The sequence below is a fragment of the Epinephelus lanceolatus genome, chromosome 4, assembly GCF_041903045.1.
Source record: "Epinephelus lanceolatus isolate andai-2023 chromosome 4, ASM4190304v1, whole genome shotgun sequence".
Lineage (NCBI taxonomy): Eukaryota > Metazoa > Chordata > Actinopteri > Perciformes > Serranidae > Epinephelus > Epinephelus lanceolatus.
This window is the reverse complement of record NC_135737.1, coordinates 13,799,744-13,824,493: the sequence shown is the minus strand read 5'-3', so window position 1 is coordinate 13,824,493 and position 24,750 is coordinate 13,799,744. Positions and strand designations below refer to the sequence as shown.

At 39.2% G+C, this 24,750-nt stretch overlaps 1 protein-coding gene and 5 non-coding genes across 6 annotated transcripts in view; 3 read left to right on the top strand and 3 right to left on the bottom strand.

Annotated features, from left to right (window-relative positions):
- LOC117259556 (calpain-9) overlaps positions 1-20,072 on the top strand; it is a 29,211-nt gene extending 9,139 nt beyond the window's left edge. The window contains exons 5-20 of the mRNA XM_033630940.2: positions 322-490; positions 677-748; positions 2,526-2,617; positions 3,042-3,116; positions 3,691-3,851; positions 5,160-5,317; positions 5,601-5,809; positions 6,189-6,234; positions 12,415-12,489; positions 12,885-12,945; positions 14,153-14,217; positions 15,821-15,889; positions 16,280-16,358; positions 16,702-16,818; positions 17,115-17,173; positions 18,142-20,072. Of these exons, the coding sequence (XP_033486831.2) occupies positions 322-490; positions 677-748; positions 2,526-2,617; positions 3,042-3,116; positions 3,691-3,851; positions 5,160-5,317; positions 5,601-5,809; positions 6,189-6,234; positions 12,415-12,489; positions 12,885-12,945; positions 14,153-14,217; positions 15,821-15,889; positions 16,280-16,358; positions 16,702-16,818; positions 17,115-17,173; positions 18,142-18,168 (1,534 nt within the window). The 3' untranslated portion in view covers positions 18,169-20,072. The remainder of the gene's footprint in view (positions 1-321; positions 491-676; positions 749-2,525; positions 2,618-3,041; positions 3,117-3,690; positions 3,852-5,159; positions 5,318-5,600; positions 5,810-6,188; positions 6,235-12,414; positions 12,490-12,884; positions 12,946-14,152; positions 14,218-15,820; positions 15,890-16,279; positions 16,359-16,701; positions 16,819-17,114; positions 17,174-18,141) is intronic.
- Positions 6,711-6,783, top strand: trnak-uuu (transfer RNA lysine (anticodon UUU)). Its single transcript has one exon. It is a non-coding gene; the product is annotated as a tRNA-Lys (tRNA).
- Positions 8,453-8,525, bottom strand: trnak-uuu (transfer RNA lysine (anticodon UUU)). Its single transcript has one exon. It is a non-coding gene; the product is annotated as a tRNA-Lys (tRNA).
- Positions 9,307-9,379, bottom strand: trnak-uuu (transfer RNA lysine (anticodon UUU)). The gene has a single exon. It is a non-coding gene; the product is annotated as a tRNA-Lys (tRNA).
- trnak-uuu (transfer RNA lysine (anticodon UUU)) lies at positions 14,529-14,601 on the top strand. Its single transcript has one exon. It is a non-coding gene; the product is annotated as a tRNA-Lys (tRNA).
- Positions 15,265-15,337, bottom strand: trnak-uuu (transfer RNA lysine (anticodon UUU)). The gene has a single exon. It is a non-coding gene; the product is annotated as a tRNA-Lys (tRNA).
- Positions 20,073-24,750: the final 4,678 nt, after the last annotated feature.

The window sequence follows — 24,750 nt, the reverse complement described above, 5'->3', positions numbered from 1 at the left end:
TGTCTGTGGAACCTTTTGTACACACTGTGCAGTTGTTTTGTCTGTCCAGCTGAAATGAAAACTTTCACAGATCTCCCTCAGTCAGTCTGCCTCCCTGTTTGTGGAATAACATGTATGGCACCACACAAACATACTGGAAAGAACATCCTAAATACTGAAATAGATTTTCTAAAACTGAAAATCGCTTTATTTGTTAATTTATTTACCTGTCATGTTTTTTTAAAGGAAATTAATTTCTCTTACAAGATCTTGTTCGTTCAGCTATTTATCTGTCTGGAATCTGTCTGATGTGTTAATCCTCCTCGTGTCTTTTCTCCCTAGGGTGAAAGGTGGCTACAGAGCTCTGGACATGGGCTATCCTCATGAAGCCATGGTTGATATGACGGGTGGGGTGACTGAGGTTTATAGTGTTGGCACAAAGAGAAACCTGCCGTCCTTCCTCAGACACCAGCTGGCTAAAGGAGCACTCATCAACTGTGCCAACTGCCAGGTACAGTGAGGAGGATCGCGGTGGCATGACATGTGGGGGAACGGACTTGTTAGGTCTAGTTTAAATTGCAGAACATGTCATAGAACATGTTCCTATTGAAAGTTTACTTGTATGAGATGAGTCACATGAGTGTTATCATACCTTTTCCTTCTGTCCTGACTGTGGGTGGATGTTTTTTTCCTCCAGGGTTCTTTGGAAAAAAAGAATGAACTGGGGATCATGTACAAACACGCCTACTCTCTGACTGCAATAGAGAAGGTAAATAGAGATGCCTATTGACAGGTTACATAGTTTACACATTTCTGTGAGAAATTTGTAGACACATAACAGCTAGACTGACCATTTAAGAGCTTTTGAAATTAAATCTTGGATCAGATGTTTCAAATGTTTGATGACTGTGTGACATTTTAGGGAGCCAGCTTATGATTAAGGGCTGCACAGGAAAAGTGCACACACTATGACTTTTTATGACAAACTTGGACTTTTTATATGACATTTTTATTTGATATTTACCATGATATTTTTTTTATGTTTTTTTTATGAGATATTATACCACAACACTTTGTGACTTTTTACATGAGATTTATACTATGGCATTTTTATGAGATATTTTACTATGACTATTTTATGAGATTTTTTATGAAATATTTTACAGCATTTTGATGATTTTTTTTTTTTTTTTTTAAAGAGATATTAGACTATAACATTTTTGTGATGTTTTTCATTAGATATTACATGATGACATTTTTGCGACATATTATACCATGACATTTTTATGAAATATTATACTGTGATATTTTTACGAAATATTTTATTATGACATATTTATGAGATTTTATATCAGATTTTTTTTTTTAGATATTTTTTAATGAAATATTTTTAGTGCGAGATTTTTATGAAATTTTTATGAGACTTTCAAGAGATATTAGACTATAACATTTTTGTGACTTTTTTATGAGATGTTACATGATGACATTTTTATGAGATATTTTACAAGACATTTTTATGACATTTTTTTATGAGATACTTTATTACAACATTTTTATGACATTTTTATGAGACTTTTAAGATATATAAGACTATAACATTTTTGTGACTTTTTAATGAGATATTAAATGATGACATTTTTATGAGATATTTTACTATGACGTTTTTATGACATTTTTTACAAGACAATTTTATGACATTTTACTATTACTACTACTACTACTTTACTAGGATATTTTACTTTAACATTTCTTGACATTTTTCTGACATTTGTATGAGATATTATACTATGACATTTTTATGACATTTTATGCAATTTTTTTTTACAAGTTATTTTACTGTGACATTTTTATGACATTTTATGCAATTTTTTTTTACAAGTTATTTTACTGTGACATTTTTATGACATTTTATGCGATTTTTTTTACTAGATATTTTACTATGACATTTTTATGAGATATTACACTATGACATATTTTTATGACTTTTTAGGAGATCTTTTACTACGACATTTTACGACATATTACATTATGACATATTTTATGAGATATACTGTGACATTTTTACGACATATTATGACATTTTTATGAGATATTATACTATGACATTTTTATGGCATTTTTATGACAAAGTATTGACACGACAGTGAGCCTACATATATCATAGTTTTCCACTATTTAATACACTTGAAGGTAATTTCATAAAAAGACAGTACAGTGTTTGACATTGATTGTACCACCAGCAGTCGATCAATGACTCCTAATGGGGTATGATAGCACTACTGTACAAACTACACGTAGACCTGCAGTAAACCATAATACTTGAATCAGTAATAACAATTGCAACTTGTAAGATGTAGTCAGTAGATGATTTGTTCACCTTTAACACGGAGGATGGATTCATCTTGGCCCTCAGAATATTAAAACCTCTTAAAATATATTTTATTGTAAGGGCCTAGATTTAAATGGAGGATTTGAAGACATTCATCATGGCCTGTCCTTCCTACTGCTCTAACCTTTTCTTTCTGTCTGTTTCTTTCCTCTGCCAGGTGAAGACGGCAAACGGCACCCAGGAACTGATCCGAATCCTAAATCCCTGGGGCGACACTGAGTGGGAGGGGCCCTGGAGTGACTTGAAAGGGTCGGTACACACAGGTTTTCAATTTATTTTATAACCGATGAATGAACATATAAAAGAAGTCAACTTGGAAGATAAATAGAATTTACAAATTTAAATTATTCGTGCATTTGCATGTGTCTTCCTCTCTCAGTCTCTCTTGTGTTAAAGTTAATATATCGCCATGTGCACAACATTACAGTGCTCTTACAAATATATATGATATATATATATATATATATATATATATATATACAGGGAAAACATAAATTAGTGCATAAATATAGGGATGAATATTAAAAGCACTATTAAATAAGGTAATCAAGACTATGTTGTTTTCCTGAATCAGTGATAACATTTGGAAAAACATATTTTACACTTTTTAGGGGGCAAAAATATAAAAGTCTCCTCTCTCTGTTTATGTGTCTGTGTGTCTCTCTGTGTGCAGTCCAGAGTGGAACACAGTGAGCATCGAGGAGCAAAAAAGACTGGGTGTAGTCAGACGGGAGGATGGAGAGTTCTGGTGAGTTTGTGCGTCTGAATGTCCCTCTGTGACGTACATCACTGCTGACTCTGACTCCTAATGTCCGCCTTCAGTAAACATAGGAGTTGATGAGACATTTTTTTCCAATAATTTAAATGACCATGTGAACAGTTTCAAAAACTTAAACTGGTCTTGCAGAATGGAACTTGATCTAAACCAGATATTTGTACGGCAGCCCTGAGAGTGCAATGTGCTGTGCAAACAAATAAAAACACAATCAAAACATTTCCCAGGGGACACTAAAAATTAATGCACTGCTGAACCTAACCTGGCGTCAGCCTTTAGTTTATCATTAGCCTGCCGATTCAAATAATCAGACAAAATACACACATGTAACTGTGAAACAGGCTAACGTTACATTAGCTGGCTATAATGTCTCAGGACCTGTCATATGGGACGAGCATATCAAAGCACGACAGGAGGAATAAAATAAAACTTGCAGCATGTTTGTATATTTGTGTTTCTCTATTAGCAGTGTGTTGAGCTCTCTGGGCCTCTGTGTATTCGGGCAGACTGGCCTGTAAGTGAACTCACCAGTTTCTCTCTCCATCAGGATGTCGGTGTCAGACTTCCGACAGCACTTTGAGTTGATGGAGGTGTGTCACCTGACTGACGGTCTCAGTGATCAGGGGTCCAGAGTGCTGCCGTGGTGCTGCACAATGCATCATGGGAACTGGGTGCCGCGCATCTCAGCAGGGGGTCCTCCCTCAGGGCGTAAGATACATGATGATACATGATCAAACATGTCTGTTTTTTTTGTTCTGTGTATGGTAACTTGTGTTTGGACCATTAACTCTCCAACAGTGATCATTATTTACTGAAGGGAAAACCTTAAGTAGAGATGTTTTGATTGTCATATTTGAATAAGGGACTGTACTTTATGGTTTGTTGCACATGATGCGTGTAAGGGCAGGGACTGTTTCTGGCTAAATACATGATGTCACTGTCCAACTAATGTTTGCTGGGTTAACGTAAGAATACTGGAGTCATGCTGCCTGCTGAGGTCTGTTTGTACAGCGTCAATGATCGGTTCTGCATCAGGATTTGCTGTCAACACATCAAGTTGAGACAAGTTTATTTCTGCCTGTCTTTAACAACAGTGCCAAAGTGGTGCCACTGTGCAGTGTATTTCATCTCTGCAATACTCAGTAGGTGTTCCAAAAAGAAATGTGTTTTTGTTGGCAGTCCCAGCAGCTGCGTAAAAGGCTGTCAATGGAGAATGCTGTCAGGTCAGTTTCAACATAGAAAAGATGTTCCAGGAGGTTTATTCTGTAAAGGTCCAGTGTGTAGGGTTTAGGGGGATATACTGGCAGAAACGGAATATGATAAGTATGTTTTCTTTAACTGAATGTAAAAGAACTGTTGTGTTTTCCTTACCTTAGAATGAGCCGTCTATATCTACATAGGGAGCAAGTACTCCTCCATGGAGTTGGCCATGTTGCACCGTTGTGTTTCTACAGTAGAGTGGAAAAAACAAACACTGGCTCTACATAGGGCCATTCACGTTTTAGCAGCCCCTCTGCAATGAGCAGCATCAGAGAAACACCATTTTTTTTAAATGTGAAACTGCTTTATTCAGTGATTTTACCAGTTTAAATCACAGGATGTTTGTTTCTGAGAGGAAGAGACGTTTGCGTAAAACTCATCTCTCAATAAAACCCCCCTAAACATCTGGATCTAGAGTTATTAGAGAAAAAAGAGGATCACACATTAGCTGGTGCTGGACGAGCAGCCCGATGAGCTGAACAGTGTCGGAGAAACACTGAGTTTTAGTGTGAAACTGCTTTATTTAAGTTTTAATCACCTGGTCCATTTGTTTTGAAGAGGAAGAGACCTCTGCGGATAATTTGGCTCCTGGTAAAAAAACTCCTGAACAATGAACACTTAAGTATTTGTGCCATCATGGAGAGAGACGAAGAAGGAAATGGTTTTTGCTTATGTACACACTTCGGTTTAGGGTTACAGGCTAAAGTAAAACGGAGTAAGATGTAGTACTGATAGAGACTGTGTGTTTGGTTCCAGGTTTGTTCTGGCAGAACCCTCAGTTCTACTTCACCCTGTCGGAGGTGGACAGTGACGCAGACGAGTCTCAGAAGACCTGCTCCTTTATTTTGGCTCTGTTGCAGAAACACCAGAGACTCAGGGGCGTTGACCTGTCTATAGCCATGGATATATACCCGGTACTCACACACACACACACACACACACACACACACAGTAAGACACAAGATGGCAGTTATTTATTAATAAATGATCAAAATACTCACCTACTGATGCAGACTAAAACCAAACAAGATCCAACTATCTCAGAGACAATAGTGGATAGTAGCTAAGTACTTTTTAATTTATACTCCACTATATTTTAGAGCAGCAGTTGGGAAACAAATATAGTTGCAGGAAGTTAAGTTTGATTTTGTGGCTCATTAGTTTGTTGTATTATAAGTGTGTGTGTTGTCACTCCAGGCCAATCCTAATACAACATACCTGTCACCTGAGGACTTGAGTATGCTCCAACCAGTCCTCTGCACCTCCCAATACTCCTCACGTCGGGAGGTCGTCCTTCGCGGCTCCCTTCCACCAGGCCACTACATCATCATCCCTTCAACCTGCAAGGCCAATCAGCAGGGAGCATTTCTCCTGCGGGTGCTGACAGAGCCGGGTAACACTGCCATGTGAGTCGAGCATCAATCTGTTGCAGAGAAAGTTTATAAAGTAAAAATTACCAACCAAGCACCGTCAAACTGTGTGTTTCAAGTGCAGAAAGGTAAAGAGGCAAAACGATGACCTCCAATCTGCAGATGAGATAAGCTTATGATGGCATGCTGTATTCAGAGTAAAATCAAAATACAAAACTGTCTAACTTGACAGAATTAAGTGCACACACCCTGTGCTGGACCGAGCAAATTCAACACCTCCAGTTTTATCCAATTTTTTAGTACGCTCATCAGTGTCACAGAGGAACAGTGTGATTCATGGTCATTTACACCATGATGATAAAACTGTGAGGACTTGTGATTTTAATTCTAATATGTTTTCATGTTTTTTTTCCAGTCCAGCCAGCAAACCATCGCCACATGACATCTCTTCAGGAAAAGAGGTAGGAGTTAAATCAGCTACGGAATAAGCAGGCAGGGCTAAAACTAAATCCATCAATGCCGAACCTACAAGTCAGACAAGTTATGATGTGAGAGAGTCCCAGTAAAGCCTGGATAGTTCAGTCAGGGTTCAGCTGCTAAAATAGTCAAATATGTTAGCAACTCATATTGAAGTGGTCTTTGGATGTAAACTTTTGTCCCACAATGCAATGCAAACTTGAAATAGAGGAGCCACTAACCCTGCGTTCACGTGTAGTCACAATAATCAAAAATTAAGTTCCTGACTGAGAATATTCATGGAAACACGCTGACAAAAATGTTAGTACACGAGTTGCTGAGTTATATATGCAGAAACATGGCATATCAAAGTAAATGTTCTGTTGATGGTTTCAAAACTTTTTATTAATTCACACATGACTGTAGGAGCATAAAAGTACAGTGCGATTATTCTTTCTTATTGTTGATAAGTGTTCTCAGAGCCTGGATAGCTCAGTCGGTAGAGCATCAGACTTTTAATCTGAGGGTCCAGGGTTCAAGTCCCTGTTCAGGCAAGACTAGTTTTAAGACACTTGAAGTGGTGATCAATGACAGGAAAATCATTCATCAGTTAAAATATGATTTCAATTACGTACCTCAAACACTTCTACATGTCAAACAGTTCATGGTTATACACAGTACGTAGATGGGGTGTTGTTTGCAAGTGAAGTTAAAATGCAGCATGAAAGCATCAGTAGTGATGTAGACAATGTGTCAGACTGTTGAGTCACAGAAAGAGGTGAGCTGGAAGTCAAAGCTCCTGAATTACCAGCCCGCTTAGGTTCTGACCCTCACCTATGGTCATGAGCTTTGGGTAGTGATTGAAAGGATGAGATTGCTGATGCAATAGGCTGAAAAGACTTTCCTCCATAAAAGATATTGTGAAGGAGACAATTAAGGGAGTAACTCTACACAGTGGTTCCTTTCTCTTGCTGTGAATAGTTGCAAATAAAGCCTGGATAGCTCTATTAGTAGAGCATCAGACTTTTGACCTGAGGGTCCAGGGTTAAGTCCGTGTTCAGGCAGGATGAGTTGTAAGTTTCCTTGGAGCTGATCACAACAGGAAAGATGTGTATTAGCTGCTGCAGAGGTTCAGTCACTGAGCACATAGTTTACCTCAGTCACATAAGTGAACTAAACCACAGTTACCATTTGTGCCTCAGTTCCATGTTATATCCAAGTATTACATAGAGTAATAGTAGTACACCATTGTCCCATAATGCAATGCACAAAGAAAATATAACTCACAGCTGCAAAAGATAAAGAAGAAGTGGTGGAAAAGAAGAAATTGGAAAATAAAACAACAAAAAAATCTTAAAAACTACACCGTGCTGCAAAAGTGGACAAGATCAGGCAGCAGCAGCAGGGGGCAGTGAGAGCCGGTCAAGTTGGACAGTTTCCTGCAACCTTCAGGCTGTACAGGAAGTCATTGAAACACTCACACCCTGTTAGATCTGATTCCTCTTTGATGAAATGTTATCAGACACGTATATCAGTTTGTTTACAGTCTCCAGTTGTTTTAATTACACCAGAGTAGGCTAATGAAATGCCTCACAGGAGATCTGCAAGTTGTGTTCATGGTTCAGCCTCCATTTTACAGGAATTCTCATGTAAATCAGCATCATATCAGTTTGCTGCTGTATGTAAATCAGCTGAGCAGACCTGTCACCATCACGCACACAAATGAATTTATGACAAATATAGTCAAACACAGAGGAAAGAAACACAAGACAACAGCTTTCGTTAAAGATCAGTCAGATATAGTCAGGGCTTCACATCTGTACAGATGTCATTTTAAGAATCCTCACATCTTACTTACCACAAGTCTTGGTGTTGCTACATTAAAACAGTCCAATGTTAATACACAATAGACTGTAAAGTTTAAGAGCTGTGATATGAATGTATTCAGTCTCTTTGACTACTAAATGTCACTATCAGCAACAAGTATTCTGGTAACACTGTAAACCCCCCCTGGGTCTGGAGAGAAATTGCTGCTACATTAAGCTTGTGGCCACGATAAGTGGAGTGAGTTGGGACAAGTTCGGACACAAATCTGACCGACTAGCATGCATTGTGCAGAAATCAGTAGTGTTAGATCCTGTGTGGCCCTCATTGTTCAGGACTATTAGCTACTGATTGATTTTCCTGTCTTGCTGTCTGCTTCCATTGACTTAAAACTCTCCTCGCCTGAGCAGGGACTTGAACCCTGGACCCTCAGATTAAAAGTCTGATGCCCTACTGACTGAGCTATCCAGGCTCTTCTTATATTATGTCACAGTAAGATCAAAGAACCACAGTAGACAATTACGCTCCTACAGTCTTCAAACCTCTGCCTCTGTCAAAACTTTACCAGGGTATCAATACTTTATAAGACATTTTGCTTCTTTTAACTTTGATCAATAAGTCAGGAGGGAGAGTTTTAAGTTTGGAACTTGAATCCAAAACAGTACAAACATTCAGTAGGTGATTAAAGTGAGGTATTGGCTTTTCTCAGACTTGTTGCTGCACCTGTACACCTTCTAAAACAAAGAAAATATGCTTTACTTGACTAATGCTAATTAATATCTTTTTTAACTAATAAAGGTCTCTCTACAGTTACTTCAAATTACACGTAAGCTAAATATGTAAGTTCATATAAAGTTTATAACCACCAACCGAACATTTACTTTTGTACACCATGTTTCTGTATATACAGTGTAACTCTGCAACTCACGGATTTTCACTGAATTTCAGAGTCGTCGTTATGACTTGAAGGGGTGTCCACATCATTTTTAACACTCAGGAAGTTATTTTTCTGATTATTCTGAAACCACATGAATGCAGGGTTAGTGGCTCCTCTGTCTCATGTTTGCATTGCATTGTGGGACACTGGTTTACATCCACAGACCACTTAAGGAAAGGAGGTTGCTAATTTATTTAACTATACCTAACTTTCAAGTCAGGATCACAGTGGACACACATTTACTCAGCATGCAGTGATTGTGTTGAATTGATTTTCCTGTCATATTTGTCCACTTCAAGTTCTTTAAAAATAATCTCGCCTGAACAGGGACTTGAACCCTGGACCCTCAGATTAAAAGTCTGATGCACTACCGACTGAGCTATCCAGGCTCTTCTTAAGCACATTTACAGTAAGAAGAAAAAAATTCTCGCATTGTCTTGAAAACTGAAGACATCATATATGGAAAACATACTGATGTTTAAAAACCTCTTGTAGTGTTTCACACATGCTTGGTTCTCTGAAACTGACATTGATAATGTATCAAGAAAGCAAAAAAGTTGGTATGCGGAAAGAATTCAAATCTGTGATTTCAGAGAGAAAAACTGAGAAATAAACTTTGTTAAACAAAGCGAATGTGTGTTCTGACTAAAGAGGTATTTTAGGTCTTAGTGAGGCTCCAGAAATGCTCATGAGAACAGATGAGCACTACTGCTACTCCATACTTGATAGTAATAGTGTATTCATCATGGCTTGACGCTAACTTTTTTCCCAAGGAGCACATGTGCTCCTAAGTTGAAAAAGTAAGGAGCGCACAAAGAACTTTAGGGGCACAATGTAAATTGATCAAATAATGTGTTTTCCATAATAAACATGATGCAAATAGACATTTACAAGCAAAAATATTTAATGAATTTGTATACAAAATGTACAGAAAGGTAAAATCATCAAGTTTTGAAAAAATATAGCGATTTCATTTTGTCTTTAATGTTATTATCTTATATATATTAACTTTGCAAGATGATTATCTTATAGCCTATAATGTTCAGTGTTTCCTCATCCCTCAATTGGGACCCATGGTACAATACCAGTGAAAGTATCATGGTTCTGAGGCAGATGTGCCCTTTGTCATTTATAAAAAGATAAATCACTTTTCTATAATACATCACTGATATTTCAGTGGAATAAATTACTTATTGACTTATTCATACTTCAAAAACAGCATCAATAAGTGATTAACATAGGGTGGATCAAAATAAAATAAATAAATGAAATAAAAATCAACCAGCCACCCTCCTCCCCTGACAGTCCCTTCATAAGTAATGAACAGTCCCTAAAGTTTCTCCTCTGATACGACACATACTGTGTGCCCCCATGGCTCAGCTGTTCAGGTACTTTGGGCAGTAATGACAACAAGTTATTCACCTGGAGCCGGACTTCTTCGCCGGTAAGCCGTTATAATGCGCCGCCGTATTTGACAGGAATACGTATTCCTGTCCGTGTCTGTGACCCCCATTCAACCCACAACCGGCGGGATTCGCCGTTACTGTTTATCGCCTCACTGCCGACATTTTACTCCATCCGTCACCGCACGCTGTTTGATTGCGTTATCAAAACACGCCGCTATTATTCGGCCTTGCTTTTCACTTATTCCACCGAATACCGAATGTGTGGTGTTTTTTTTTTTTTTTTTTGCAATATTCGGCCGAATATATTCGGTGCATCCCTAAATAGGAGCCTTCCCCCACTCCCCACTCCCCTCACCGCTGTTCTCCTCCATATACTGGCTGCTGCGCTGTGCAAGTGCACAGATGTCTCAGAGTGGTGGTGCACTTGCAAAAATGTTTTGAAGGAGCAGCAGCGACGGCAATAATAACGAATGTAGCCGAAACGGGAACTGCCCATTGGTTCGACAGCCCATTGTTCCGACCATATTAAACTCATTGTTCCGAAGTCCGTTCTGAAATCATCATGATGCCCTGTGGTTAAGGTCTGGTTAGGTTTAGGCACAAAAACCACTTGGTTAGGGTCAGGAAAAGATCATGGTGTGGGTTAAAATGAAAAAGAAAGTGACAAACTCATAAGCTGTGAGCATGCTCCGCCTCAAGACGGTCGCGGCGCACCATACGCCCGCCGTGAGCCGTTCAGCACCACGGACAGTCGGACTAATGGGATGTCGAACCAATGGGCTGTCGAACCAATGACATGGACCCAGCGGAAACACTGATGTCATTACTATCCTAAAACATTCTCCAGGTCCTCTGAAACTCTGCAGGACTTATTTCCATCCTGCCCAGCAGCGGTACCGTGGCGAACGGTCCCTAACTGCGGGGAAAACGGAGCAGGCCTCCCCGGAGGTACGCCGCTTTTCCCGGTCCGTCTCCTCCACACTTTGACTTATTTCCACGCTGCCGACAGTGGGACTATAGGCCTATTCACTGTGCCGACAGTGGCTTGGAAAATCGGCCATAACGCCAGGGCCTGCCCTGCCTGCGAAGCGCAGCGCACCGAAATTCTCCCGCGAGCCAGAGCACTTCCGTTCACATCAGACGCGCATTTCTCCACGCTGGTCGACAAGCGGTTCTGCTCCCAGCTGTTGTCTTCGTCACATTTGGGGCTGTTTTTCCATCATGGGTAACTACCCAGCTTGACACATTAGCTCGCGGCTCGCGCAGAAAATAGACCAGACGCCGAAATGATCGCTGCAGGGCCGGCGGCGGAGCTGCGCGGTGCGGCCGGTGTGGATGACATAATCGGTTAACATGGGCGCCGAAAGGAAACTAGCTTCACTTCTCGGCGCTTCCAGGCTATTCGCGGCGCTTCCGCGGGCGGTGTGGTTCTTAACCGTGTCACATGGGGAAGAGGGAAGAGGGAAGGCGGCTGGAGTTCCTCCAACATTTGCGGTTAGATTATCATATTTTTTTATTGACAAAAATATAGGCTGCTTCGGCTGATTTCTTTATGCGCACACGTGCCCCTAAATATTTTTTACAGTTCGCACACACCTATTTTTAGTCGCAAATGCGAGTGAAACGCTCGCACTGTCGAGCCCTGTTCATAATGTGGATTGGAGACACACCTCGCTCTCCTTGGGTTTACTTGGCAGCTCCAAGTTCCTCTCACAGTGCAAAGATTAGTTTAATTTGTGACTTTAATGTGAATTAGTGTGAAGGCTTTTCTGTCTGTGGGTGTTAGCCCTGTGATAGACTGCTGAGCTGTTAAAAGCCCTGGTGACAGGCTCCAGCATGCACTGGGCTTTGTTAATGGTTGGATAAATGTAAAACACCCAGAGGATTAATCTAGTTTACAACTTTTTTGCAAGATGCATGTTAAAAAACTGCAATGCTCAATATATGGATAAAGTATTTTATATTAGGCATTTGTTTGTGGAAGTTCGGAATTGAGTCTCTGTATTTTCTTCCTGCAGCTTACATACCCTCACCGGGCTGCTCTTCCTTCACTTGCAACCATCAGACATCTGTTCAAGAAGCACTGCAACAAGGTAAGACTTACTTACACAGAGCTACTGTACAAGCAGGTTTGAACTGAAGCCTACTTTAAAGGTGTCACATGGATGTTTTCAACACTGGAATACACATTTGTTCCCACACTCTTCAGACTATCACAATAATTAAAAGTGCTATTGATAACATTAGCCACTAGATGTTGCACTCTCCCTTCCCCCTTCCATTGCAGTCATGTCACCACAATGCTCACTGCTGTTAGTAGAGCAACAAGTGGTTGTCAGTTTGTTGCACAACCTGCATATTTCAGACAGACTGAGTCGTGAAGAGTGATAACTTTCTTGGTAGACTAATGTATGAAGAGGAGTGTCTCTGTGTGTGGCACTGACCCTGATATCTTGTGTTGTGACTGTTTCCTGCTTTGTGTCATCAGAAAAACCATTGCAAACCACTGCACCTCCACAACCTGCTGACTGAGGCCTTACAGGGAGGAGGTTAGTGCCGTCTCTCTTACTGCTTTAGTGGGCGGATCAATAGACTGGTTCAGTCTTGTTTCCTCCCACTGAATTTTTATAATTCCTTTAATGATAGTGGGAACACGTTAACCGTCATCCTTGAAGGATTCTCACAGGAACAACAAAACAAAATAATGCCTCCAGTGGTTACATGTTTGGTGGGTGTTTATCTGGAATCAAGTTATACCACAAACATCTAACTGCTACAAAATGTACAGAGGCGATGCCTCGCTGCAGCGGTCGCAGGTTCGACTCCGGCTTGCAACCATTTGCTGCGTGTCACCCCCCGCTCTCGCTCTCACCCCATTTCACTCTGTCCTGTTCATTAAAGGCAAAAGCCCAAAAAAATAATCTAAAAAAAAAACCTGCTTCTCAAGTCCTTCAAGTTTCAAGTATACATATATGCACAACAATTACAGCAGAGCAGCCGTAGCAGTAGTTGTTTTCAGGCTCCCTCCAACAATGCAACTACAAGATGCATAAATACAGAAACATGCAAGTATAGAAGAGAATTACATAAAACATTAAATAGTACAGATGTTAAGGTGAGTGAATAAAATATTAGAAATATAAAACAGAATGATGAGCATGATGACCAACTGAATTAACTCCCCAGATTTTGTTTTGCTTACTGTAGTGCATAAATGTATGTAGAACTTTACATTAGATCATTATTTTTACCATACATCACCACACTAAATAGTCAGTCAGCCAGTCGACCTCAATAGTTTCTGCTCTCTCTGTCTCCATCTAGAGGGAATCAAAATAAAAGAAACAACTAGATTTCTTCTCATCAAGTCATGTTGTGTTCTCAGACACTTTTTAACAGGGAGGGCATCAAGAGGGTGAAGAATTTAGAACAACATTGTGCTGTAAAGGTGGTGGAGACAGTGGGAGAAACTGGGAGGGGGATGTACTGTGGATTTTTTGGTTCATTGTCTGTCGCAGGGACCCACACCCACCTCTACTGAAACAGGCTATGTGAGGGTCATTAACATAACAAAATCAAAATTCATGACACTGATTGGAGTGAAGTTGCTGACCCCACCACAGCCATGATAACAACAGTATTCAAACCTAGAAAAACAATCTCAGCCTCATGCTTTAATAAAGTTTCTCACGCTTCTTGTGTATGCAATGTATGCATGTTAAAATGTCCACTGATTATTGTACTTGTTTTGCCCAGTGTTGGCCGGCAGTGAGAAGTACTTGGCTCTGGAGCACTGCAAGAGCCTGGTGGTCCTCATGGATGTATCCTTACAAAGCAATATCATGTCAGTTTACTATATCTGCCTCTCTGTTATCTACCTATTGTGTCTGAACAGGCACACTCAGTAGATTGAAAAACATTCAAGTTTCAGTATTAGCAGACAGATCACTGAACCATGAGAGTGAATGAAAGAACAGGTGAAGAAAAATAATGAGATCAGTATCATGTTAAAGCTGGAGCTGAAAATGGTGTAAAAATAGTGATACTGTGCACAGAGGGAAATATCTTTTAAAGACTGCACGTGATTGGTACATTGTGATTCTTCTTTCGTACGATTTCTTGTTTAGTCAGAGCCTGGATAGCTCAGTCGGTAGAGCATCAGACTTTTAATCTGAGGGTCCAGGGTTCAAGTCCCTGTTCAGGTGAGACAAATTTTAAAATAATTGAAGTAGTCGTCATCATACAACAGATAGCAGTCTTGAACAAAAAGAGTCGTGTTTGCACAGAATCTATCACCACTGATTCCCCCTCAATGCACGCCAGTTAGTCAGATTTCCGTCGGACTTGGTTCCAACGTGCTCCACCTGTTGTGGACAATAAAAACCTCACAAGATCAGTGCAACTGCATTTTCTCTCCACCGACTGCAAGACCCAGAGTATGATGGGAAGCACAGTTGATAGGTTCAAATGTTGACTCAACAATGACATTTAACAGAAACTTTTGATTTTGATTGACAGCGAGTCCTCAACCACAAAGTCCACCATGTTGCAACACCATGTTTCTGCAGTAGGCCACAGTGGACAAACCAAACACTGGCTCTAAATAGGGCCATTCAGGTTTTGCATCAGCCACTGTGGTTCACAGCCCCTCTGTGACAAGCAGTGTCTGGAAAACACTGATTTTTGAATGTTAAATTGTTCAGTCCACCTATGCGGATAGTTTAGCTCCAGGTAAAACCCTCCTGAATGACGAACCATGAAAGAATTCTTACTAGGACAAGTTTCAGCTGGTTGCAATCTGTAGTCCTCACCATTGGATGCCACTAAATCACTTCACATCTTATACACTGTTCCTTTAAAACTTTTCTCACCTGAACAGGGACTTGAACCCTGGACCCTCAGATTAAAAGTCTGATGCTCTACTGACTGAGCTATCCAGGCCCTATCAATGTTATTGTTACAGTGAAAAGAAATAATCATGTTACTGTTACTCTCCTGTAGTCTTCAAATCTACCTCCACCATGGTATCAATATTTTTAAAACATAGACATAACTGCAGTACTTCAGTAAATGTACTTTCCGCCACTGTGTGTACCTTATTAAAATGTTGGTTACTACTGTGACTCTGCAAAAGAGAGCCAACAGGTGTTACTATTATTTTGTCCAGCCCTTTTTTATGTGAGTAAGGGAGGACTACATAACAGAAAGACCTCTCTGTGAAATGCAGCACAAATCAACACACAAACTGCAGCCTCTAAAATAAAGCTGAGTCAACACTTTAAACAGTTCCAACACAAATTGATCATCATAGAGTGCATTTGTTTTGGCTAGGTGTATCTAATGAACTAATAACCAAGTGTATCGTGTTATTTGGATTGTTGATGTTTGTGCGGTTCATTTCCTTGACCTCAGTGTTTCCTTCAGAATACCGGCAATGCTCGGCTGAACTGGGATGAGTTCCAGAGTCTGTGGGACAAGATCAGGAGGTGGACGGTAAAATTCAACACACCAGTGACAAGAATAAAACTGGCAACATCATAGGTGTAGATTTCAGGGGGGTTGCAGGGATAAGTTAGATTCATTATACTGGTTAAAATAATCTTATTTTGCTCAAAAGATTGTCACAAATCTGTCATGTGAAGCAAAAATAATTGAGCTAAATTTGCATTACAGATATAATTCAAATTTTGTAGCATACTTTGTTTTTATTTCATCATAAGACTTGGAACTTGTGTTCATCAGGACAGGTCAGGTTGCTGCAGAAATTGGTCCATAATTGAGTTAATGTATTTAGTAAAGGAAGAATAAGTTGTTGTCACAGACATTATGTCAGTACATGCAGTGTTTCATGCATTCAGTAAGTTGTGTTCATTCTCTCCTCAGGATATCTTCCTGGTGTATGACAAAAACAAAACAAACCACCTTGAGTATAAAGAGGTCGCCCCCGCTCTGAACGCAGCAGGTAGGACTGAGGACACATCAATAAATAGATAGTTCATTCACACTGGAAGTTCAGTTCATGTGCAACACACACACACACACACACACACACACACACACACACACACACACACACACAGCCGTTTAAAGTTCAGGGTCCACGTCTGTCAGGAAAAATTATCTGACCAACAGGGGGAGCCAAACCACCTCTGTTTACCTCTTCTCTGCCTTCTAACTTTGTTCAGTCACACTTGTGGAAGTAACCTTTTATATTTACTGTTATATGTAGTGACATATTAAATTATTAGATCAAGAAGTGATTTACTCTAACCTGGGTTTGTTGGTCTTGTGTTTCTCTGCTCCAGGCATTATAGTGGATGATTTGGTAATGCAGCTGGTCGGACTGAGATACACGGAGCTGGACATGACCATCAGCTACCCCGGCTTCCTGTACCTGCTGATGAAACTGGAGAGCATGATCCGTAAGGAAGGGACATCCACAGGGGTGGTAGCACATTGTGACAGTATTCATGACAGAGGAGCTGGAGTTAAACCAAAATCTGGTGCCAAAACTAACTCTCAGGTTTCAATTTTAAAAACTTCACATGTTTGTTTTGGCTTACATCAGAGCCAGTCAGCCAATCAGTTTAGAGAACTAAAACAAATGTAAGACATCTTAAGTAGACTCTAGCCTCCTGGTTCTACAGGATGGACAAAATATTTGCCATCACAGTTCAAATATTTCTCGATTGTTCATTGTCTTTATGCTGTTTTGCAGAAGTATTTCAAGCATACGACATGGCGGGTATGGGACGAATAACTCTCGACTACAAACGGGTATGAACCTCTTTTTCTGTTTTACATATTTTGGATATAAATTGAAAGAAATAAAGGTAGCAGGTGTGATATATTTGCTATTTATTTTATTTTTATAAAATGAATGACATATCTACATTTAGCAGGTTCTTTCTTTCTCTGTTAACCAGGGATGCACAATATACAGTACATCAGGTTGACAGAGTATCGGGTAATAATGGGAAATTATTCTTTATTATACAGAAAATAAAATTATAGTTCATATATAGAGGCGATAACACAAAGCCAAATTGCTTATATGGACTGTGACAATAAACGCAGAGAAGAAGAGGAGCTTGCGCAGCATGCTAACAGGAGAGCCAAACAAGCTGTTGCCAGTGTGGACATTTTTCACAGTTTTAGAGAAAGACAACACGATTGTGCCGAGGTCTGTTCCCCTTTAGCTGCCATTTACACTGCTTAGATTCAGCGCTGAAGGACCATCGGTGGAGCCACTGCCTTTCCGGTGAAAGATTAGGTCAATGTGTACCCGGCTAGTGGATAAAATCCAACACTGAGCTGTTAAACAGTCCCAACAAACCACACCGACACCAACGCTCAACTCTGTCATTAAACACATTACAGTAATAACTGTTAGCCATGCGAGGCTAACAGTTAGCCCTGTATGTATTGAATTCAGCCAGTGCTAAACTCCAGCCCCTGGGTCCACAGCAGGGTCTAATCCGTGTAACTGCAGCACGTCACATACTTCGATTTTTTTCGGAAAATCTGTCCTTACTCAAGTCCTTTACATAGAAGTCAGTCCATAGGCTGTCACAGGCAACTGAGAAAGGCAGGCAAGGTCTCAGTTTTCAGTAACATTACAACCTGTTCACCTACTGGCAGTAAGAAATTATTAATACATGTTTAAGGTTACATACAGTACATTTAACGGTCATCATTAAAGGTGAGTTTCAACTAAATGTTTTCTGTTCTCTGATTGGTTCCAGTGGCTCCACATAACCATGTACAGCTGACCTGGTCCACTCTGATGGATTCTTCAGGATTTGCTTCGTTAAGTCTTTTTGTGTTCATTTCTGTTTTTGCATGACTGTAATTTGTTTGTTTTTCCCACATGTATTAAAGTAGATGTAGCTACTGTACAGTTCAATTCTAGAAATATTTAGCAAAGTAACACTTCCCTTTTTTATTTCCTCTTGTATGTTGTCATCATCAGTGTTGTGGAGTGGTGAACTACATTAATTAAACTGATAGCATGATAGCATAGTGATTCAAGTGGTTAAATGACTTTTTAGCCATTTTAAGTGTACTGACACTATAAACATTTTTCATGGAGCTTTGAAAGGGACATGGAGTTGAAAAAAAAATAAGATGTACTTTATGAGATCATGCAGAACATCTGCTGACTTTCCTTGCACTTCCCCATGAATAGTGGGGGTATTGGGGTATTTTATTTATTCATTTTTTTTGGTTCATATACAACCTGTGAACAAGCAGGCACTTGTTGCAACAAACTCAATTGAGAGGTATTTTGTGGCATGTGACTTCTTTGTATTAGGCCCCAAATTTTGTTTTAATTTGGTATCACGTGTACATTGTCAATTAGATCATTTTTTACCAAATAGTTAAAACTACTTTTTCGAAGTGGCTTTAGTAAACCAAACTAGATTTCTCCCCGGGGTAGTGGTGCTGTAGTTCAACTTCTTCCAGAGTGAAGTCAAACAGTAGCAATGGAAACATCTTCAAGAACTCTTGTCAGTCATGGAAACATTTGGGGTCAAAGGTCCGAGCAAGATTTGCTGCTATGTTACTGACACTTTAACAAAGGTCACCTAAATGATTTAATGAATTAAACTTTAAGATGTTGCCTCACTCTGCTCCCCTTCAGTTTAAAATGAGTATATATATATATATATATATATATATATATATATATATATATATATATATATATATACATATATGTATATATATATATATATATATATATATATATATATATATATATATATATATATGTATATATGTATGAATATATAATGAATCATATTCAGCTATGTAAAATAACTACCTAAATCCCCTGTAAGTAAACACAAGAGCTGGTACAGCTGGCTCCAGGTCATCTTTTTACTGGCCACTTGTTGCAGCTTCTGCCACATTACAAATCACTGGGATATTTTATAAATTTCATACAGCTAATTTTAGATAATAATTTTTGTACACAATTTTGTGTATTAGGTCAAATGTAAGCTTTTCATGAGAGGCTCAGACAAACTAGTTTTACTAGTATTAAAACTAGTGTAATCATTACTGAGAATTTGTTGGATAGCACTCAAAAGGTAAAGTCACAGTGACACAGAAGAAAATGCTATTTGAAACCTTTATACCATTTGAAAGAAGTAGATTCATGTATTTATTTTAAATTGAACTTTATATCCAGGCTAGTTAATGTAGACCTTTTCTGACTGCACAGATGTGATGGATGAATGTATCTGTACTTGTATCCATGGATGACCTCATCGACGCTGAGAGACTCAGACCTGATGCTTATACAGTATCGCTAGCTGTTTTTTTAATTGGTCATGACATCTGCAAAATCCATCTAAACAAGACATTAACATGCAAGGTACAATGTGCATTTCACGTAGTAATAATAATAATGTGTTTTTATTTTTCTGCTGCCCTAATTTTAAAACCTTTATGCTGCTGTTATACATGCTTTGTTACATTCATTATTTTTTTTGAAATGCCAAAATTTCCATTTGCATTATCACACTGTTTGAATTCTTCCCATTTGTTGTTGTTGTTTTTTTTTTTGTTAGTTTGTTTTTTTAGTTTTCTTGGTTATGGCCTTTGTAAACCGACAGATGATAATACTGTGTGTCCACACTGGCATCATTAAAGTTTCACAGTATCTCTTCAAAAACATTTGTTGTCTGTCAATTCACTTGAGAGGCGAGTGACATCATTCTCTTCAGATTTACTAAGTGAGCAGTGGACATTGGTTTGCTCATTTTCACTGCAAAATAACAAAATCCTTATGAACAAATTGTGTGAAAACATATAGCCAATAATCTTTGATAATTTTGCACTTCTCTTTTTCTCTTTTAATCATTGCAGGAGTCAGGTGATGTTTGGCTGGGATGTCTTCAGCCCATCAAACCAGCCAAACTTAAATATTCCAGTGCTCCAGCTTTTCTTTCCGCCACACTGAGGAGCCAGCCTCGTGAGAGCAAGTTCAGCATTAAGATATGGAGTAAACTCAAATATTTTGAGCTGTTAGCACAGCCTATTCATACACTTTACCATGTCTTATGATACTATCTTATACACAGTAAAGTAGTTTGTCATTTTATTGTGCTTTAGCCCAGGACACAAAGCTGGCCCTTATTTGTTCAATTTAAGACCAATTAAAATTTGAGTTTCTATTACAGGGAATGGAAATAGGTTTTAAAGGGCACATATTCTAAAAAGTCATATGTCCTTATCTTTTTTATTATAAAGCAGGTATAGGTGCCATATTAATACTGTGAAAGTATCAAAACCTTTAATCCACAGAGAAATATACACAATCCATATTCAGAAACTGTGACTTTAAACAAGCTGTCAGGACTTGCATGAAGTTGTGAAGTCGCAACTATACTCTGTAAAGGTAGAAACTGCCACTACAGTGCCGTTATAATTATTCCCTGGCTGTAATGATGGCGCAAAGATGCCAAGCGTGCAGATGTGGAAGACCCGCAAACACTAACCAATCATAGCAGACCAGGCTTTTTCAGGAGGTTGATTTAACGCTAAAACGGAGTGTTTCAGACACAGTGCTAACACAGGTATATTCAGACAGACAGTAAGAGAGAAGTTATGCTTTTTTTTAACATTAAGCACGTAAACGTGTTCTTCCAGAAACCCCAGATACAAGTACGAACCTGAAAATGAGCATAATATGAGACCTTTAACATAATGTTTCTGCTTTGCAGGATTTCAGTCAGATATTAAATTGTTTCTCTTTAAATTGATATCACAAACATTTTATGTTCTTCTAAATATTTATGTTTCCTTGGTTTTTCTGTTTGTTTAGTTTAAGGCCGTGGTTGAAAATGCACACTGATTATTCCTCTACTAGTCTGGTCACAGAGAACTTCTTTGTAGCTTTTCTACAGAGTCCATCTCTGTAATGACCCCAACCACAGGGGATATTTTGAGAAATGACCCTCTGTTCTTTGCTGATGTCTGGTATGTGTAAATATCCATCCTCCAGCATCATTCTTTAAAGTGAGAACAGCGTTACACATACCAGAGGCAGTGTGTGTGTGTGTGTGTGTGTGTGTGTGTGTGTGTGTGTGTGTGTGTGTGTGTGAGAGAGAGTCCAATATCCTGTTGCATTGCTGTTGTGTTGGTTCAAAGTGACTTTTAGGATGGCATGTGACAGTCATACATCAGCCACACCCAAACTCTCTTTCTTGTCTCTCTTCCTGTCTCTGTCTCTCTCTACTCTCAGTGTGCTTTGCTGAAATGTGTATATGTTTACTAAACTTTTTCTCTCTAACACTTTTCATTCCTCGTTCTCTCCCTCTCTCCCTCTTTTGTTTGATCCCACAGGAACTTACTTAAATGGAAATAAAAGCCAGGGTCACTGTATATTCAAAATATTATGAACTGCAACCTGTGGCTGTTTTTTAGGAAAGCATTAAACAAATATAACCCAAAGGGTCAGTTCCCAGCAATAACAAAAACAAATGAGAACTCTAACACAAAGAGTAAAATCTACACAGCCGGAACAAAAAAAGCAAAGAAACAAACATCTCACTCACCTCCACTGGTATCTCTCCATGCACATAGTTTTTGTTTCAGATATCTGTCTCTGAAATATCTGCCACCACCTCAGACCACTGGAGGAGACTGGAATTCAGTTTCACAGCTTTGAAACTGAAAATCAAATATTATACTTTATTATATCATACTTTACTAGAAAATCAACAGAATTCACTGTGCAGTGTTCATAGAGGGTCTACTTCTTCAGTCAACAGTCGTTTGAAGGAAAATCACTTCCAAAAACTCACAGATTTTCAAATCAAACCAAAACTATATTTATTATAGAAGCAAGTGAAAATATATTTATATACTGTTTTTAATTTGGGTGGATCCTCTCTTTTTAAGAACACTTTTTAAAGAAATAAACATACATTTGTTTTATTTTAATGGCAGGTACTGTTGCCGCTCTTTGTATGATTAAATTAAAAAAAGTGTTTGTTGCTGTAAAATAATTAACGTAGCTACTGTGACATTGCCCACTGGTTTGTGGACTGCCATTTTAAAGCTTCGAGCTTTATTTCTGACCACTGGTTCTTGGAGGCAGCCTCAAGTGGCAGTTCAAGAAACGTTTTTGACACTGTGTCGGTCAAACAAAACTGGACCTTGATCCAGTGGTCACAGTGTGTGTCCTGTGTTAAACAAAGTCAGTGTTGTTTTAACATAACATTATGCAGTTAACGTACAGTCACTGACATCAATCACGTTACGTATTTATGTGACATTATATTACGTTACAAATGTACTTAATTTAAGCCAAAACATTTTTCTAAACCTAATGATGCGGTTTTGTTGCCTAAACCTTACCGTGACTGTTCCACAGCATTAACCACATGATGCAAAGTGTTTCAGCAGTGTGCCACAGCTGCAGTTGCTATGAGATGCCAAGGAGTGTGACACTGATGTTTGAAAACCTGGGAATGACAATGGGCTGGTGAGAATCAGACCCCCAGGAAGTGTGCCCGACATTAAAGGCAATTTGACATAGTGGCCAAACTGTGTAACTACAACTTCTGCATCCATCATTTGATGCCATGGGGCCCAAAAAGACTTTTTACCATTGACTTACATTGGGAAAGAGAGTCCACTGTAAATCAGTGGACATATTTTTTGAGCCTCACAACCCCCATGAAATGACCCTTTTCACAATTAGGACTTGATCCATTTGGTCCGATAACATTTTGAAAGTCTAGAGGGGCCGCATGATTAAATCTTTTTCTCCACACTGAAGTTAGCGGAGGGCTAAACCAAAAGTTAGGCACTTGCCTGACGTAAGTTAGCCACTCTACTGGTGGAGCTCTCTAGTGCATCTGCTCTATGGGCACGGTGAAGCGGAAGATCTGGGGATATTTTACACCAGAGAAGTAGAACTCTTTTGGCATCATGCGCCACTGAGCAACTTTCACAGGGATGAACAGGGCCCTGCTTCCAGTGCTGTGTCCAGGTCCCTTAATAAATCCATGGTGAGCATTTGAGACTCAACTCTTTTTTGTTTAGTCCCTCATAGAAAAATACAAATAAAAACAGCCCTAATCATAATTAGCTCCTTTCTGCTACTGAGCCCAGACTCAGACTGACCAATCACAGAGCTGTTTGTAGCAGAGCTGCACACATCACAGGACAACATGACAACTGAAGCATGGTGCCAAAGAACTTAAATGCTTCTGTACTCTTTGATGGTGTTGTTACAGTCTATATACTGCTACAAGCACGGAGACGCTAATTGACCAGGACAGCTTGAGCATGACCTACTTCTGTCGGTGGCTCCTGCAGGCGGGACCGTCACCCTCCAAACCAGCCTCAGCCTCAACGTAATGGATGATACCACAGCTCAGGCTTCTTTGTTTTATGGGTGTCATTCCTCTGGGTCAGTGGTTCTCTTGATGGTTCACAGGCTGGATGTGAATCAACTGCTAACGACTGATTTGCCTTTTCTTTTCATTATCAGAGGCACATGAGAAACTAGATGCCATGTGATATTTTACAGTTAGAAAGTTGAAAAATAGTAAGGACAATAAATCTAAATGAAAGAGCACCTTCTGGCCCCACATCATCTGGTGATGCTCACAGAGGTCACGACCCCTCTGAACCACTAGTTGTGATGAAACTTTATTGTGAGATCAACTCTGTAATGTTTCTTGCCTCACAGCAGTTCCATTTGCAACATCAACAAAGACAAACATGTAAGACAAGATGTGCATTTGTTCTGGTATTAAGATCCAGAATAGTTTGAGTACAGACTGGTGCACAAAATAAAGTTTCAGTCTAACATTATTAAAACACTGGGCCCTGTATCTCTGATATGATGCCATCACTTATTCACTGTATTCACTGTTCAGGACATGACTGGGGACACATACAGTGTTGTTGATCATCCTTAATATGTTATCATGGCAGACTGATTCATCATAGTTTTTCCAGGGGCTGACCTAAAATCTTTGAGCAGATTTTTATTTGGTGGAGCAGTTTTGACTTTAATGTGGCAGACAAACACGTGTACCCTGTGGTATTACAATACTTTAGAACACTCATAATCACAGAAGTAAAAAGCAAGACAAGAATTTTTCTGCTCACCTCAAAAGACCTTAGACAACATAACAAACACATTTTTATTTTTATTTTTTGCAGACAGATTCAGCGTGGTCTTTCCAGGATGACGAGAGATGCTCCCGCAAATTACCACATGAAGATAATGTAACTTTAATGCAGTTCAGTCCATTTTCTTATTGCACAGCACCAAATGGAAAATAAATCTAAATTTGCAAAACACAGCAGCATGGTTTGCAAAA